General features: G+C 41.0%; 1 protein-coding gene across 3 annotated transcripts in view; it reads left to right on the top strand.

The window, feature by feature from the left end:
* The window catches only part of NEK11 (NIMA related kinase 11), a 237,654-nt gene that overhangs the window by 62,203 nt on the left and 156,703 nt on the right, over positions 1–18,748 (top strand). For all 3 annotated transcript variants that reach the window (XM_056129480.1, XM_056129479.1, XM_056129478.1), the window contains exon 3: positions 13,113–13,231. In XM_056129480.1, coding sequence (XP_055985455.1) covers positions 13,113–13,231 — 119 coding nt within the window. The remainder of the gene's footprint in view (positions 1–13,112; positions 13,232–18,748) is intronic.

The following is an 18,748-nucleotide window of genomic DNA, read 5'->3' as shown; positions in this document are numbered from 1 at the left end:
ATTTTCAGTGGAGCACCCCTTGTGGTGTTCAGGAGTTACTCCCACTGTGGTGCTCGGGAGACCATGTGGTTCAGGGGATTGAATGCCAGGGAACCTGCATGACAAACATGTACTCCAGCCCTTGTGAGCTACTTTTCCATCTGTAATTATCACTTTTTAAGTTCAGCCTTCTTACTGTTACCCACATACATTTACTTCAGCAAAATAACTCTTCCACTGTAAAACTTTCAACTGATTGCCACTAAACTCATGATCATATGTGCATTTGTAAGTGTTAGGAGATGGAGTTTTAAATGTTTGCTTTTATGAGTATATGTGGATTGACACTTCTCTCACTTTTTAGGAAGTTCATTACAGGGAACTTGCAGAACTCAGAGAAAATGCCATCAGATTCTATGTGATAATTACAAGATCTCCTTCTGTACCATCCATCTCCATTTATTGATGTTCTCTTATGTCACAGCTGTTCAAAACATGTCGTGATAAGATTATTCTTATTCAACCCTGACATTTTCTAGTACATTTTGTGCCTTTTGGATATTCAGACTGTTGAACAGAAGGTTTCCACTGACAGGTGAAATATGACTTATACTGTCCAGTTGTATAATTACCTAACAACTTTTCCTTCAGCAGGGACAACCTGTTCAAAATCTCTTAGACTGTCGTTAAAATCACAGATATATGGGCCTAGAAGGTGGTTCAGTGATAGAGCACCCACATTGCAGGCTTGAGGTGATGAGTTTGATCCCTTACACTGCCCCATGAGAAGCTAAGTGCAATCCCCATGACACTTCTGTTCAAAATCCTCTTTATTGCTGTTGTTTTTTGTTTTTTTTTTCATTGGGCCACACATGGTGGTGCTCAGGACTTACTACTTGCTCTGTACTCAGGGATCACTCCTGGTGAGGCTTGGGGGACTAGATGTGGTGCAGGGGATCAAATCTGGGTCAGCTGAGTCGCAAGGCGTGTGTTATTGTTCCAGCCCATTTGGGATCTTTGTTGCAGAGACATAGTGTGGTCTCTGGCACACCATAACCTAGTTTATACAAGCACCACAATCAAATATGCAACACCAGCCAGCATTGCAGTAAAGTGTTTGAACACCAAAGATGCAATGCCCTGTGAGCATTCAGCCAAAGTGCATGACCTCCTTAATCATTGCAACCACCAGAAACAATACAAACTAAGGGGAGGAAGATTCCTCGGTCATTTATGTACTAATGGAGCCAGAGTTTCTGTTGCTGTGGGTGGCAGTATGCCTTTTAAATAAATCACTGGGACAATTTTGATGCATGCTAAACTCACTACCCACTTCATGGACATATTTACAGCTTGTATGAAGAAGAGGTACTCAAGTATGCTGTCCACCTGGTTAATAAATAAGGGGCATCTTTGAATCTTAAACTGGCGGAGTAGAATGGAACAAGTTTTCAAGCTCCTCCCTGTACTGAAGTCTGAAGATTATTTTGGCCTTTGAACATGCTCTGAACATTGCAATTTCATTGTATGCAGGCTGCTGACAACGCTTTCCTTGCATCTCATAAACTAGTTGTTTCAGTGCTGCTATTAATTTTAAAAGAGCATGGATCATTAATTTTTTTTGAATTAGTCTTTCAGGATTTAAAACTTTCAAATAGTCATCAAAGTTGGAGTTATAAACACTGTATCTGAGTTGTTCTTCATGTCTTCTAGGACTTAGAATTTCAAAGGCAGTCTAATGTTGATTAACTTTAGGGGAGGGGGAGATAACATTAATCCATCAAGTGGTAGATTCTGGGTCACAGATGTCCCAGTTCTTAGAAGTTACCATCAAGGCTTTCATGCAACTTTCAAGAGGCGGTATTAATAAAGAAAAACTTCTCTGCCAGCAATATAGATTTAGGACCACATTTATAGTGGTTCAAGTTAAAGTCAATACTCTTTTCATTAAAGTTGTTTTAGCAATAAAAGCCATCATTAAATATTTCTCAAAGACAAAGTAAGGAAGAAAGAATGTGCCTACAGATATCCAAATAACTTTTTAAGCCAAGGTGTGACATTTCATCAAAAACATTTGATTTTCTCTTGGAAAACGGCTTAGAGAAAGTAGTACATGCTTTCCATATTGCTGAGCTAAAATCAGACAGCTTCACAAAAAATTATCTTTCTCTGCCACATAAAAGCAGAGTGTGTTGTATCTTAATCTGTGAGTGCCTTGCATACCTTAATTAAGCCCTAAGGTAAATATCTACAAGTATTTATTAAAGGACAAAGTAAATGCGAACGAAAGAGTTTTTCTTATAGATAAACATGGGAAATGAAAATTTTAGGGAGTAATTTGAGGAGGCCAAGAACTGTTCCATGCTTAACCTTTTGGGGTTCTTTTATCTTGTTGATGGAACATCTCCATTGCTTAATCTTGTACTAAGAACCAGAATATTTTATTTTCTTAAGGCCGAGAGGCGTGAGAATGAAATCATTATTATACATTTCAAAAAAAAATTTTTTTTGGTTGTTTGCTTTGGGGCCACACCCAGTGGAGCTCAGGGCTGACTCCTGCTCTTGGCTCATGAATCACACCTGACGGGGCTCAGAGGACCATCTGAGGTACAGGGATTTAACCTGGGGTCAGCTGTCAGGCAATGCAAGTGCTCTTTTGGTTGTGCCTTCTCTCCAGCCCTTAACATGTAAACTTATTTTGTTGCTTTGTTTTTGGGCCACATGAGTGGCTCAGGGGCTGACTCCTGGCTCTGCTACTCAGGAATCACTCCTGGTGGCCTCAGGGGACCCTATGGGATGCCTGGGAGCGAACCTGGGTCAGCTGCATGCAAGGAAGTTGCCCTCGCCACTGTGCTACCTTCTTCTCTGGCCCAACATGTAAAGGTTTTTTTTTTTTTTTAAATATATGATCGAACTGGAGTGATAACACAGCAGGTAGGGCATTTGCCTTGCATGCAGGCCCCGCTGCCGACCTGAGTTCGATTCCTCTGCCCGTCTCGGAGAGCCCGGAAAGCTACCGAGAGTATCTCACCCGCACGGCAAAGCCCAGCAAGCTCCCCGTGTTGTATTTGATATGCCAAACATAGTAACAAGTCTCACGATGAAGACGGTTACTGGCCCCGGTTGAGAAAATCGATGAACAATGGGAGGACAGTGCTACATACAAGGTTCTACCAAGAGGATGATGGGGACTTAGTCTAGTTCCTTTTCCTATTTCACTTAGAGTCCTACTACTGACTGCCCTATATTTTCTTTCTTTTAATTAATTTTTATTAAAAACATTGTGATTTATAAAGCTGTTCATAATACAGTTGTTTCAAGCATTTAGTGTTCCAACACCACCAGTGTGACCTTTACTCCACCAGTATTTCCATTTCTCCCCCAATCCCAACCTGCTCTCTTAGGAACATAACAAATTACTTTATATTGTTTATCCCAACAAAATTTTAAGAAATAGTAAAATAAATCAGTAAAAGTCAATTTGTGATTACTGTATGATTTTAACCTATGTAAATAAGAAAATCAAAACATTTAATACAATATAATAAAATGTCTATTCTCATTTTACACATATGTTTTTAACTCTGGAATTTAAAGTATATCACTTTAAATTTAAAGTAAATTTAAAGTAAAATTGTATTTTATTTTAAAGTATAAAATTTTATTTTATTTTATTTTTTTTATTTGTGAAACACCATGAGGTACAGTTATAGACTTATAAATTTTTGTGCTTGGGTTTCAGTTATACAATGATCAAGTACCCATCCCTCCACCAGTGCCCATCCTCCACCACCACGAGTCCCAGCATCCCCCCACCCCCCATCCCCCCCGTCCCACCCTGCCTCTGTGGCAGGGTATTCCCCCTTGTTCTCTCTCTCTACTTTTGGGTACTGTGTTTTGCAAGAAAGGCATTGAGTGGCAATCATGTTTGGTCTATAGACTACTTTTAGCATAAAGTATAAAATTTTAAATAGAATATTAAATTTTATTTTTTTATACTTGGATCTCATTATGGTAATAATAATCTCGAGAACCTGTCATTAATAAATTTTTAAAGCAATTCTGTGTTACTATATTGTGGAGTTTACATTTAAAAGGTACATTTTCTCCCTACACTTTATATTAACACTAGTTTACAAAGTTGTTCATGATGATTTGTTACAGGCATTCAGTATTCCAACACCAGTCCTACCATTTCTCCAAGAATGTCCCTAATGTAAAGACGGTTGTTTTTTTGGGGGGGCTTCCCTTCTCTCCCCTTCCTTCACCTCCCTTCCCCTCTGCTTCCCTTCCCTTCCTTCCCCTCTCCTCCTCTTCCATTCCCCATTCTGTACCCTCCCCTCCTTTTTCTCTTCTGTTATTCTCTCTCTGTGTCTGTCTCTGTCTCTGTCTCTCTCTCTCCCTCTCCCTTCTCTAAGAAAGGAAATGGTAACATGAGTCAATTTTTCTGCTACTGGAGATGTTTTTATTATATTTGAAAAACCCAAAGTGAGATCTTGGAAAGAGATTTTTTGCTTTAAATTTTTCGGTTTTTGTGTGAAAGAGGGAGGTTAGGCAGAGTCCTCCTGTATAGAAAAGGAAAACTAGAGTTGGAGAACTAAAAACCTTCATAGCTCACCTTTCACTTGAAGGGCGTTTGTGTCTGCTTTTTAGCATCTATAATCGTCTATCCTCAGCAAATGTTTTGTGCCATGAATAGAGACAAATAGTACAGTGTATATGGTCCAAAGTCACTTTTGTTAATTAGGATTAAAAAGGAGGGAAACATGGGGCTGGTGCAATAGCACGGAGGTTAGGGCATTTGCCTTGCACGCGACCAACGCGGGTTCAATTCCCAGCATCCCATATGGTCCCCTGAGCACCGCCAGGAGTGATTCTTGAGTGCATGAGCCAGGAGTAACCCCTTTGCATCGCCGGGTATAACACCCCCCCCCCCCCGCAAAAAAAAAAAAGAAGGGAAACAAAAGCTAGTTTGGAGAATGAGAAGAAAACAAAGGCTTTGGTGTGACTTTACAAGTTTTAATGTATTCTTTATTTTATTTATTTTTATTTTTTTATTGGTGAAACACCATGAGGTACAGTCATAGGCTTACAAATTTTGTGCTTGGGTTTCAGTTATACAATGATCAAGTGCCCATCCCTCCACCAGTGCCCGTCATCCATCACCACGGGTCCCAGCATCCCCCCCACCCCCCAAATCCCCCGTCCCATCCTGCCTCTGTGGCAGGGTATTCCCCCTTGTTCTCTCTCTCTTCTTTTGGGTACTGTGTTTTGCAAGAGAGGCATTGAGTGGCAATCATGTTTGGTCTATAGACTACTTTTAGCATGCTTCTCCCACCCTGGGAGGGTCCTCACAACACCCTTTATTTGGTGCTCTCTTCTCTATCTGAGCTTCCTTTTCACCTAGAACGTGTGGCTGGCCTTCCCGTCATGGAGCAAAATTCCTGGTACTAATCTCAGCCATTCCTGGGTATTAGTCTCCCTTTTTGTTGCTTTATGTTCCCCAGATGAATGCAATCTTTCTGTGTCTATCCCGCTCTTTCTGACTCATTTCGCTTAACATGATACTTTCCATGTAGTACCACTTGTATGTAAATTTCATAACTTCATCTTTTCTAATAGCTACATAGTACTCCATTGTGTAAATGTACCAAAGTTTCTTTAACCAGTCATCTGCTCTTGGGCACTCAGGTTTTTTCCAGATTCTGGCTATTGTAAAGAGTGCTGCAATGAACAAACAATTGCAGATGTCACTTTGACTATACCTTTTTGCCTCTCTGGGATATATTCCCAGGAGTGCTATAGCTGGGTCAAATGGCAGATCAAATTCTAATTTTTTGAGAGTCGTCCATACTGTTTTCCAAAAGAGTTGGACCAGCCAGCATTCCTACCAGCAGTGAAGGAGGGTCCCTTTCTCGCCACATCCGCGCCAGCATTGGTTGCTTTTGTTCTTGTGGATGTGGGCCAGTCTCTGTGGTGTGAAATGATATCTCATTGTGGTTTTGATCTGCATCTCTCTGATGATTAGTGATGTAGAGCATTTTCTCATGTGCCTTTTTGCCATTCGAATTTCTTCTTTGTGAAAGTTTCTGTTCATTTCCTCACCCCATTTTTTGATGGGGTTGGGTGATTTCTTCTTGTGGAGCTTAACCAGTACCTTGTATATCCTTGATATCAACCCCTTTTCGAGTGTGTATTTGGTGAATATCCTTTCCCATTCTGTAGGCTGTCTTTGTATTTTGGTCACTGTTTCTTTTGAGGTGCAGAAACTTCTTAGTTTAAGATAGTCCCATTTGTCTATCTCTGTTTTCACTTGCTCGGCCAGTGGCGTGACATCTTTGAAGATACCATTAGCTTCAATATCATGGAGCGTTTTGCCGACTTTGTCTTCAGTAAACATTATGGATTCTGGTCTGATGTTGAGGTCACAAATCCATTTTGATCTTACTTTTGTGCATGGTGTTAGGCAGAGATCTGAGCCCACTTTTTTGCATGTAGCCGTCCAATTTTGCCAGCACAGTTTATTAAAGAGGCTTTCCCTGCTCCATTTCACTTTTCTTGCCCCCTTATCAAAGATTAGATGATTATATGTTTGGGAGGAAATGTCAGTATATTCAACTCTGTTCCATTGGTCTGCAGCTCTGCTTTTGTTCCAGTACCATGCTGTTTTAATTATTACTGCCTTGTAGTAGAGTTTGAAGTTAGCTTCTTTTTCCCAAGAATTGCTTTAGCTATTCATGGGGGCTTATTGTTCCATATAAATTTCAGGAGTGTTTGCTCCATTTCTTTGAAGAATGTCATGGATATCCTTATAGGGATTGCATTGAATTTGTACAGTGCTTTGGGAAGTATTGCCGTTTTGATGATGTTGATTATCCCCATCCATGAACAGGGGATATTTTTCCATTTCCTCATGTCCTCTTTTATTTCCTGAAGTAGCATTTTATAATTTTCTTTGTACTTTTCCTTTACTTCCTTAGTTAAGCGGATTCCTAGATACTTGATTTTCTGGGGCACAATTGTGAATGGGATTGTTTTCTTGATGTCACTTTCTTCTCTTTCACTATTTGCATATAGGAATGCCATGGATTTTTGGGTATTGATTTTATAGCCTGCCACTTTACTATACAAGCCTATTGTTTCTAGGAGTTTCTTGGTAGAGGTTTTAGGGTTCTCTAAGTATAGTATCATATCATCTGCAAATAGTGAGAGCTTAATTTCTTCTTTCCCTATCTGGATGCCCTTAATATCTTTTTCTTGCCTAATAGCTATTGCAAGTACTTCCAGTACTATATTGAACAGTAGTGGAGAGAGTGGGCATCCTTGTCTCGTCCCTGACCTTAGGGGGAAGGGTCTCAGTTTTTCATCATTGAGGATGATTTTTGCTGTAGGTTTGTGGTAGATGGCTTTAACTATATTGAGGAAAGTCCCCTCTATCCCCATTTTGGCAAGGGTTTTCATCATGAATGGGTGCTGGATCTTGTCAAATGCTTTCTCTGCATCTATTGATATGATCATATGATTTTTATCTTTTCTTTTGTTGATATGATGGATTATGTTGATTGATTTCCGAATGTTGAACATCCTTGCATCCCTGGGATGAATCCCACTTGGTCATGATGTATGATCTTTTTGATGAGTTGCTGAATTCTATTGGCTAGTATTTTGTTGAGAATCTTCGCATCCGTGTTCATCAGGGATATTGGCCTGTAGTTTTCTTTTCTTTTGGTGTCTTTGTTTCCTTTTGGTATTAGAGAGATATGGGCTTCATAGAAGCTGTTTGGGAGAGTTTCTGTTTTTTCAATTTCCTGGAAAAGCTTGAGAAGAACTGGCAATAGGTCCTCTTTAAATGTTTGGAAAAATTTGCTAGTAAATCCGTCTGGGCCTGGGCTTTTATTTTTGGGAAGACTTTTGATTACAGTTTCAATTTCCTTGATGTGAATAGGTCTATTCAGGTACTCTATATCTTCTTGATTCAGCTTTGGGAGATGGTAGGAATCCAGGAATTTATCCATTTCTTCCAGGTTCTCGTGTTTCATGGCATACAGACTTTCAAAGTAGTCTCTGATGATCTCTTGAATTTCTTTAGTTTCTGTTGTGATATCCCCATTCTTATTTCTGATTCGATTTATTAGGGCTCTCTCTCTCTGTTTCTTTGTGAGTGTTCCTAGTGGTTTATCTATCTTATTTATTTTCTCGAAGAGCCAGTTCTTGGTTTCATTGATCTTTCGGATTGTTTCTTTGTTTTCCATGTCGTTGATTTCTGCTCTAAGTTTTATGATCTCTTTCCTTCTGCCTGATTTAGGCTCTTTCTGTCGATCCTTTTCTAAGGTCTTGAGCTGTGAGGTCAAATTGTTTATGTGCATCATTTCTATCGACTTAAGATATGCTTGCAGAGCTATAAATTTTCCCCTTAATACAGCTTTCGCTGCATCCCATAAGTTCTGGTAGTTTGTGTCTTCATTCTCATTTGTTTCCAGGTATCTTTTGATTTCGTCCTTGACTTCGTTCCTGACCCACTCGTTGTTCAGCATCGAGTTGTTTAATTTCCAGGTGTTTGATTTGGTTCTCCGTGTCTTTGTGTGATTCACTTCTATCCTCAGTGCATCATGGTCTGAAAAGATGGCTGATACTATTTCTATCTTCCTGATTCTGTTGAGGTATGTTTTGTGTCCTAGCACATGGTCTATTTTGGAAAATGTTCCATGCGCGCTGGCGAAGAATGTGTATTCTTTCTTTTTGGGGTGTAAAGCCCTGTATAAGTCCATAAGCCATTTCTCTTCTATTACTTCTTTCAAAGCCAATAATTCCTTGCTGGATTTTGTTCTTATTGATCTATCCAGAGGTGATAAGGCGATGTTGAAGTCTCCAAGTACTATTGTGTTGGTAGTGATGTTCTCCTTAAAATCTATTAGCAGTTGTTTTAAATATTTAGCTGTTCCCTCATTAGGTGCGTATACATTTAAGAGTGTGATTTCTTCCTGTTGTACGTATCCCTTGATGAAGAGAAAATAGCCTTCACTGTCCCTTCTAATCTATTTCAAGGTGACATTAATGTTGTCGGATACTAGTATGGCCACCCCAGCTTTTTTGAGGGAGTTGTGTGCTTGCAGGATTGTTTTCCATCCTTTGACTTTGAGTCTGTGTTTGCTCTGGCTGTTGAGATGAGTTTCTTGTAGACAGCAGAATGTTGGGTTCTGTCTGTATCCATTTTGCCACTCTGTGTCTCTTAACTGGTGAATTTAGACCGTTGACATTGAGAGAGAGAATGGTTATGGGGTTTTGTGTCATCTTTCTGTGTGGGTGTGTTGTGGTTGTAGGGTTTGTCTTTTCTTATAATAGCCCCTTTAGGCCTTGCTTTAGGTTTTGTTTTGAGTCTATGAAGTTCCTGAGCTGCTGTTTATCTATAAAATAGTGTACCGTTCCTTCAATTTTGGGGGAGCGTTTAGCCGGATAGAGTATTCTTGGTGAAGCATTCATTTCAGTGAGTTTTTTTACTATATCTCGCCACTGCCTTCGGGCTTGTAGGGTTTCCTCTGATAGGTCTGCTGTGAATCTAAGGGGTGCTCCTTTGTATGTGATTTCCTTCTTTGCTCTTGCTGCTTGCAGTATTGTGTCTCTATCGGCAGTATCGATCATTCTAACTATGATATGTCTTGGAGTGTTTTTGTTGGGGTCTCTTTTAGCTGGCACCCTTCGGGCTCCTTGAACCTGAATGGCTGCATTGTGCAGCTCTGGGAAGTTTTCAGCAATGATTTGTTTGACGGTGTTTTTTTCATTGAGATTGTTTCCCTGAGCTTCAGGTAGTGCCATGATTCTAATATTGTTCCTCTTGGAATCATCTGCTAGGACTCTGATTCTCTGTAGAGCCATTTTGAGGTCCCTTGCCACTGTTTGTTGTTGCGTGTTGGCTTGGTGCAGCTGATCTTCCAGCTCACTGATTCTCTCTTCAGCTGTGGTCATTCTATTTTTAAGAGAATAAACTGAGTTTCTCATTTCATCTATGGAATCTTTTAATCATGACATTTCTGCTCTCATTTCTTCTCGTAATTTGTTGATTTTTTCTGTGGTGTTACTGGCTGTCTTTCTGACTGTTTCATTGAGTTGATTGAACATCTTCATGACTTCGTATCTGAATTCTATGTCAGAGAGTTCCCTTAGGTGAGCTGTATTGACAGAATGTTCTAGATTGTTTTCGTTGTTCTCCCCTTGTGTTGGGGATTTTCTTTGTTTCTTCATATTGCTGAGTAGGTTGGGAACTAGATTCCTTGGGGACTAGGTTCCTTAGTATGGGAAAACAACCTGCAGTCCGCCGGAAATTAAGGCACACCGACTCTTGAGGCCACGCCCACTTGTGATGAGGCCACGCCTCTACAGAACCCTGGGTTTGAGATGAGATGGGCGCTGCGGTCAGGAGTGAAGAGGGCAGGGCAGACGCTCAAAACTGCTTCTCTCCAGGCATCTCGGGAGACACCTGGGGTCCTGCAGGGAAAGATGGAGGTCCCAGGGTCACGAGCCTGCAGCTGAGCTGACCTGGATTTAGGATGAGATGGGCGCCGCGGTCAGGAGTGAAGAGGGCAGGGCAGACGCTCAAAACTGCTTCTCTCTAGGCATCTCGGGAGACACCTGGGGTCCTGCAGGGAAAGATGGAGGTCCCAGGGTCGCGAGCTGGCAGCTGAGCTGACCTGGATTTAGGATGAGATGGGCGACGCGGTCAGGAGTCATGTCTTCTTTATTTTAATTTACTTATTTTCCCCTTCTCCTTGCTGCTGCTTTTGTGATGACCAGAGGTGACACACATTTAGTTGTGGTGTGTCATTGGGGATTGCCCTTCAATTGTGGTACTCGCACACTTAGCTGCAAGCTCACTAGTGGTCACACACCTTAGTTTTTGGTGCTCCAATACACCCAACTGCATAGGTTGTACCAAGTTGGCACAATGTGGTATTGGCTGGGAGGTCCCAGACAGCTGAGCTGCTGGAATTGTGCTCAGCACATGAGGAAGAATAAAATTCCAGGCCTTGTGGTTGCAAGACAGTTGCTTTGACACTGACCCTTTGCTGTGGTTTTGAATTCCAATACACTGAGTCTTCCTGGGTCCAGAAAATTTCCAGCAGGAAATTGAGTTTGGGTGAGGCCGAAGTTGTCATTTCCTGTGTGCAGGGAGAGAAACTGCTGGGCTAACATTTGCATATTTCATGGAAAGAAAATAAATATGCATTGCAAATGAGTTAGTCTGTTGACCTGGTATTGTTTGATTAGAAGTAATTTCTCTTTGATTGTTTCATTACCTCTAATCGCTTTGCCTTTGCATCCAGATCCTGGCTCTATTACAAATAATCTGAGGGCCTTCGTGGTTGACTCCGGTGCTCTTTACAGCAGTGGCAGCCACTCTCTGTTCTCCATGGGTTTGTGTTGTTGGCATTCTGCAAAGGACAAGCAGAGTAGCATTTAACCTGCCTTTTTCTTTAGAGGAACCCTATGACAGTGTTCTCTCAGTTTTCAGTATTAAGGCAAACGGAAGCAGATAGAGGGCTTCTTGAACAGAATTTAGCTTTCTGTGCTTTCATTTTTAAGTAGTTGAAATGCAATGACGTGATTATAATCTGAGAGGGTCTGATGCCAGACAACGACAGGAAATTTTAGCTATTGGTCATTTGGGGTCCTGAATATATTTTAGTCCTGATTTAGTCCTCTTACTGATCCTATTACGAGTAAATGGGAGGAGAGACTCACTCAAGGCCTAATTGTTATCTTTGGGCTGCATGTAAATCCGTATGGCTGCATTTAGAGGCTTTGCAATGGTAAAATAAGTAAAAACCAAGGGGTATTGTCATCCTGAGGCCTAAGGGCATGCCAGTCTGAAAGGGGTCTGCAGGGCGGCAGCCAGGCCACAGATGCAATCGTAGGGTCATTTAGTTCCATTGGAACACAGCACTTGATATTCAACTAATATTAGTACTTTGGATTGGATTGACTTTATATTTTAAATTTCTATCTACTTGGGCTGGAGCAATAGCACAGCAATAGGGCGTTTGCCTTGTACACGGCTGACACGGCCGACCTGAGTTTGATTCCTCTGCCCCTCTCGGAGAGCCTGGCAAGCTACCAAGAGTATCCTGCCCACATGGCAAAGCCTGGCAAGCTACCCGTGACATATTCAATATGCCAAACACAATAACAAGTCTCACAATGTTACTGGGCCTGTTCGAGCAAATGAATGAACAATGGGAGGACAGTGACAGTGTGACAGTGATCTACTTGGGTTCTATAGTTACATGAACCTCTTAACACATGTATTGAAAGTTACTCCTGATTTATGTAGGAACATAGAAATGTGTGATATAATATAACAAAAACAAGGTTTTAGGTAATATAAAAATTGAACCCCTTTTGGAAGGCGTCTGTATTGAGTTAACAATAAGCATGGCTGGGACGTTACATAAACAGATTTTATCCAGTGACTGTTCACCTCAGGAAGAACCAAGCTGATAGGGACAGAGATGATTGAGTGTTAGAAGGAGAATGAGAAAGGGACAGGATGGGAGCCAATCTGGGGGTCTGAGTAGAGTCATAGAAATTAAAGGTGCAAAGACATGGGGAGAGGGCTGTTCTCTGGGACCTATCCAGCTTGCTGACCACACCCTCTCAGAACCCAGAAAACAGTTACTCCAGGCTCCAGGTATGAGCTGGGAAAAATTAACTTTACTTTTTTTACTTTTTTTTTTTTTGGTTTGGGGGCCACACCTGGTGGGCACACCTGGCTCAGAGCTTACTCCTGGCTCTGAGCTCAGGGGTCACTCGTCGTGGGGCTTGCGGGACCATATGGGGTGGTGGGTATCAGTGCTAGATTGTCAAACCCACTCGGCCTTCTGCAAGGCATGCACCTTATCCACTGAATGAAGTCTCCGGACCTCGAATAGAGGTACTTTCTTTTGGAGTAATGGTGGAGAAGAGAGACTGCATATCCTGCCTGGGATCATTACCAGGAGTAAACACTACCTCTTAAGTAAACAGTGACTTCTGTATGAGCTGCTATTGAGAGAGCTTGATGTAAATCCTTTTTTTCTAGTTGAATGATGCTGCATTTTTAACTGAAAGCCACATGAAGAGTTGTTCTGTTTCATTTTCAGGGTCGAGATCTTGACTGTAAAATTCAGGAATATAAGGAAGCTGGGAAAACCTTTCCTGAAAGTCAAATACTAGAATGGTTTATCCAGCTGTTACTGGGAGTTGACTACATGCACGAAAGGTAGGTGCATTTGTTACTGACATCAGGAACATTTTTACCAGTCAAGAGTGAACTTTAATAGCAGTTAAGTTAGAAAATGATATTGAACAGTGGGAGGGGGTGAACAGAGTTGAGGGGAAGCAAGTTCAAAAGGTAAATGACTCTGGTTAAGTATCTATGGCTTTTCCAGGAGGAGACAGATGGATAAGTATTTAGTTTGTGCGACTAGCTTTTTGTTGCTTTTGGTCTAGAAATCCAGTTGACCTTCAATATAAGACAGAAACTTGTATAAACACATTTTCCTATATTTGATCAAATCCTGCAAATCACAACTGATTCTCAGGTACCTTTAGTATGCAGCGAATGTATTATATTTCACAGCAGGCTTGAGCTATAAATATGACAGCTTGCTACTCATGAATCGTGTGGTTACCTTGGAAAGTGTCAGTGCACATTTAACCGTGCTCAATCCTAAGATAAATTGAGTAATTGAAGCAGAAGATATTCCTTGACCTCAGAGACGAGTGTTCTGCCCAAATGTCAGTTTTGACATGAAATATGTGATAAAGAAGGTCAATGTATGTTTCAGAAGTTCAGTGGTCTATAATCTGCATTTACCATCTCTGCCTCAAGAATGCACTCTAAAAGTTTTTATTAGTTTTCTACACATTGAGAATAAGAAATTATAGATATTAAATATTTCATGAACTCATAAAATGATATGAATGCATTTAAGGATGAATGTACATGGACAGATAGAAGTAGGTATACATTGAGGCACTCTTGTTAACCTCACACTGGAGTAAATAGAACATGTGGCAATGTTTCTTATGAGCAACAGTGAAAATTTGTACGACCAAACTTTGGGATACTCACTGATGTGAAATAGCTTTAAAATGTGCCATCTGATAGCATAAAAAGCAATTGGTTTTTTTTTTTTTATGTAGGAGTACTGCTATTTATTCAGCCACTGATTAGCTGAATGAAGTGTGCGTGAACGAACTCCACCTTACTTTTTTTTTCATTTTCTTTATAATTTTATTTATTGAATCACCGTGAGAGCAGTTAAAAAGCTTTCGGGTCTAAGTCTCGGTCATACTATGAAACACCCGTACCTTCACCAGTGCCCATTCTCCACCACCAAAAACCCCCATCCCACTCCCTCCCTGTCTGTGGGGCACATTACTCTCTCTCTACTTTGATCACATTCAATATTTTGACACCAGACCCACCATTATTATTTGAGATTTACCCCAACACTGAGATCTGCTGAAAAGGCAACAGTAGACAATTTGTGTTCTATTGCTGGTTATGAATAACATATGATGTCGTGTGACTGCAGTAAGGCCATGTGATTTTGAAATTCCGAAATTTTAACACTTAAATCTGGAGGGAATTTTGTCAAAAGCTGCTGGGCTTCTAGATTTGTTTCTGAGTCTCTGGGATCGTGGCCGTTAAGCAGCTTGATGAGGAGCCAGAGAGGCCGTTCGTGGGTGATGACTTGGGGTCTCGTTGGGGTGGGGAGGACAGGCCTGGCTCCTCCCCCATCTCGTGAGACCCAAAATATCTTGTCACTGCGGGCCCAAGCCTGACTGTCCAATGGCCTCTGGAGAATGATGGCCACCGAGCCGCCAAGGGGGAGCAGGCGGAGTGACAACACCCTTTCCTCCCTGGGGTGTCCTGGCGACAGTAACGTACTGTGGGGTCCAGACGCATTTCTGCCAAAAGCCACTGGGTTTCAAGATTTGTATCTGAGTCTCTGGGATCATGACCATTAAGCAGCTTGATCAGGAGCCAGAAAGGCCATTCGTGGGCGATGACTTGGGGTTTCGTTGGGATGGGGAGGACAGGCCCGGCTCCACCCCCGTCCCATGAGGCCCTGTGTGTCTCGTCACTGGGGGCCCAAACCTGACTGTCCAGTGGCCTCTGAAGGATGGTGGCCACTGGGCCGCTGGGGGGAACAGGCCAAGGCACGAAACCTATTCCCACCTTGGGTGGCCCAGCACCGGTAACCCACTGCAGGGACCAGATGCATTTCTGCCAAAAGCCACTGGGTTTCAAGATTTGTTTCTGAGTCTCTAGGATCATGGTCATTAAACAGTTCAATCAGGAACCAGAGAGGCCATGCCTCCAATTATATAGCTGAGCCGGAGGTGGTTTTTGGGTGTGTTTCCCACATGCCTAACTTTTAGCCATTTACTTTCTTGGTAAACTTTGCCCCAAATTTTTGGGGTCTGGCCAAAGGCACAGCAGCAATTTTGGGGTATCTGGAAGTCTGAAGGCTCCATTAGGCTACTGATGCACTCACCTCACAGGTACAGATTGACCTGCTGGCAGCACTATAGCCCCAGCAATTGGGTTTTTTTGTTGTTGTTGTTTTTGTTATTCTTTTTTGATTTTTGGGTCACACCCGGCAATGCTCAGGGATCACTCCTAGCTCTGCACTCAGGAATCATTCCTGGTGGTGCTCAGGGGACTAATATGGATGCTGGGAATTAAACCTGGGTCGGCCACGTGTAAGGCAAATGCTCTACCAGCTGTGCTATCGCTCCAGCCCCAGATAGCATGAAAAACAATTGTATTACTCTCTTTCCCATGTATTTTCTGAAACACATGCTTGATAATATGGATATCCTCTGACTTGTCAACGATTCATAAGTATCTTTGAATGATTTTGCTCTATCCCAAGAGACAATGATAAAAGGACATCAAATAACCTTTTAATAAACTTATGGGTATAGGACTTCTATATACATACAGTTATGTTGATATTTATTTTGTTATTGTTTTTAAAAAATGTTCCCTGGCATATTTGTGAGCTGTGCAGGAGAAAGCAACACATGTAGAGATGACAAGTTTGTTATCTCTGTGTGCAAAACTGTATATAAATGAAATCCTGTTGGTTTAGGAACCAATGTTTTTGTACATTTGGATCTTCTTAATAATAGCTAAAATAATCCTTCAAAGAAAGGATTAGATTTTCTTCAGAATCCTTTATTTCAAAACACAGAATGAAATGTTTGGATATTTGTGGATCTATATGTATGAAATGTCTTCTGATTCAGATAGCATTATTCATAATGCCTCTTATTTTTTGCTATTATTGCATCCAATTATTCTAAAATTTTATGCATAAATTGAGAAATACAAGCCAGGCAAATACGGACCAGGCAACTTGATCTCTGATACCACATTTGGCTCCCTGAGCACCACCCAGAGTGATTCTGGAGCAGAGAATCAAGAGTAAGCCCTGAGCACCCACAAAGACCCCTGAGAAATATAACTTTTATATCAAATTCCATTTCTTCACTAAATAATAATGTTAGAATTGAATGTTAGTCTCAACTATTAATAAACTAATGGAGATCAAGCATCTACCCAAATAATGGAGTAAACCAGGAACATTGGGGTCAGTGTCTTTTCTCTCTACTTGTATTGTGGTCATGGGGAAGCAGCTTGACCACTCTGAGCCTTAATTTCCTCATCTGTAAACTAAGGATAATGGACTAATGGACTGTCCTTGCTTGCTTTATAGAACTAGGGAATAGGCATCATTATATTATTATATAAAGTTATATGTTATATATGGATATTATATTATATTATACAAAGTTATATTACTATATAAAGCTGTTGTTTGTGGTTGTAATTCGTTATGGAAATGAGGACATGAATCCTGGAAGGGATTAAGAATGCTGATGACTATGACAAATGTTGGCAAGTATGAAAAGCAACTGGAACTTTCTTGGGTTGCTATTTGGGAACGAATTGGAATGACAACACTTTGAAAAATGTTTGCTAGTATCTCAAAATTCAACATTTAAATTTCCTGTCAATCAGTCATTCTATTCCTGAGAGAAAAAATGATTACTCATATCCAATAAAAGACATGGACAAAATGGCCTCTTTGTCATAATCCAACTCTGGAAAATGTCCACTAATAATAGAATAGTGAAATAAATTGTGGCATGGATATACAGTGGAATCCTGCTATGGAAAAAAGGAACATACACTTGATATTTATGACCTGGGTGAATCTCAAAGGCACTCTATGGGTGAAAGAAACTAGAAAAGAGTGGTTAGCACAGATTCCATTAAAGTGGAGTTTGAGAACAAAAACTGATCTATGATCAGCCAGAATAGAAATTACCTTCCAAAATGGATTTTCCCAGGAATGGGGGATTAAGAACCTAGATTCTTAATATTAATATTCTTAATATTCTGGGAATATTTTATTAATAAACTAAGTTTGTTTTTTGGCACATGCAAGATAAACATCTTAATTCCTGTATTATCTCTCAGGCCTCGGAAATGTTTCATATCTCACATCTGTATAGAGGATGAAGGGTAATATATATTTAGATAGATAGATGCCCAAAATCATCAAGCTTAATATTTATACACTATAAATTATACTTTCATTTAAAACAAGGGATAAGAGTCCAAGAAAAGTATTTTTTAAGTGCTACAAAGATCAGAAGAGGGATCACATTTCTGTTTGAGAGGACCAATGAGGACTTCTTGGGAACAGTGATCTTTGACTCAAGGTAGGTGATGAAGATGGTGAAAGATTTGTCAGAGCTTTCCAGATTCATGAAACAGAGGGGATGGGGACACAGACACAGACCCAGAGCTAGGAAAGTAGGGCCCTCTTAGAGAGACAGATACATTGTGAGAGAAGGAAAGACAAGGACAGTTGTAGAGAGCTTTATTTTGTTGTGTAGACACTGATGAGACTAGAACCTTCTGATAGGTGCTACAATGTATCAAAACCTTGTATTGGTGAAGATGTGGTGAAAAAGGAACTTTCATCCACTGCTGGTGGGAATGTTGTGTCTGGCTCAACCCAGATGGAAAACAGGATGGAGATTTCTCTAAAAAGAAAATGCAACCCAGCAACTCCACTTCTTGATATCTAGCCCCAACACACAAAAGCATCCATTCATAAAGACATATATGCACAGTTATTCACTGCAGCACTTATCACAATAGCTAGAATATGGAATCAACCCAGGGGTCCAGATGAGTGGATAACGAACCTGGGCTATGTATACACAATGGAATACAATTGCAGCTGCAATGAATGATGGAATTATGCAATTCACTGTAACTTGGAAGAAACTAGAAACTAGAGGATATCATCCTAAGTGAAGCGAGTCAGAATAAGGGCAAAGGCTGGATGATCTCACTTGTCTCTGGTATAGAGGATAACAGGACAGGAGATTGCAAGGTATCAAAGAGGGGTTACCTTGATTACCTTGTACCCTAGATTATAGAAATGAAAAGAATAGGGAAGGAAAGAAATAGAGGGAGGGGAAGTAAGAAGAGACAGGAGGTAACAGAGGCAGGGCCAGGAGCCTCTAGCCCATCGCTGGTGTCGAGGTGAAGTACTGTGCATGACTATAAGCTGTGGGACAAATAAGGGTTCTAAGTGGCAGTCAGTTCAGGCCTGTGTCTGGCCTATTTTCTCCCCCATGGAAAAGCACCAGCTCCCAAGAGCTCAGGGTCACTAGCAAACGAGTTGATGCCCTGCAATAA

Source organism: Sorex fumeus, unplaced genomic scaffold (genome assembly GCF_029834395.1).
Source record: "Sorex fumeus unplaced genomic scaffold, SorFum_2.1 ptg000072l, whole genome shotgun sequence".
In the NCBI taxonomy this organism is placed as follows: Eukaryota; Metazoa; Chordata; class Mammalia; order Eulipotyphla; family Soricidae; genus Sorex; species Sorex fumeus.
This window is presented reverse-complemented; position numbering and strand designations above follow the sequence as displayed.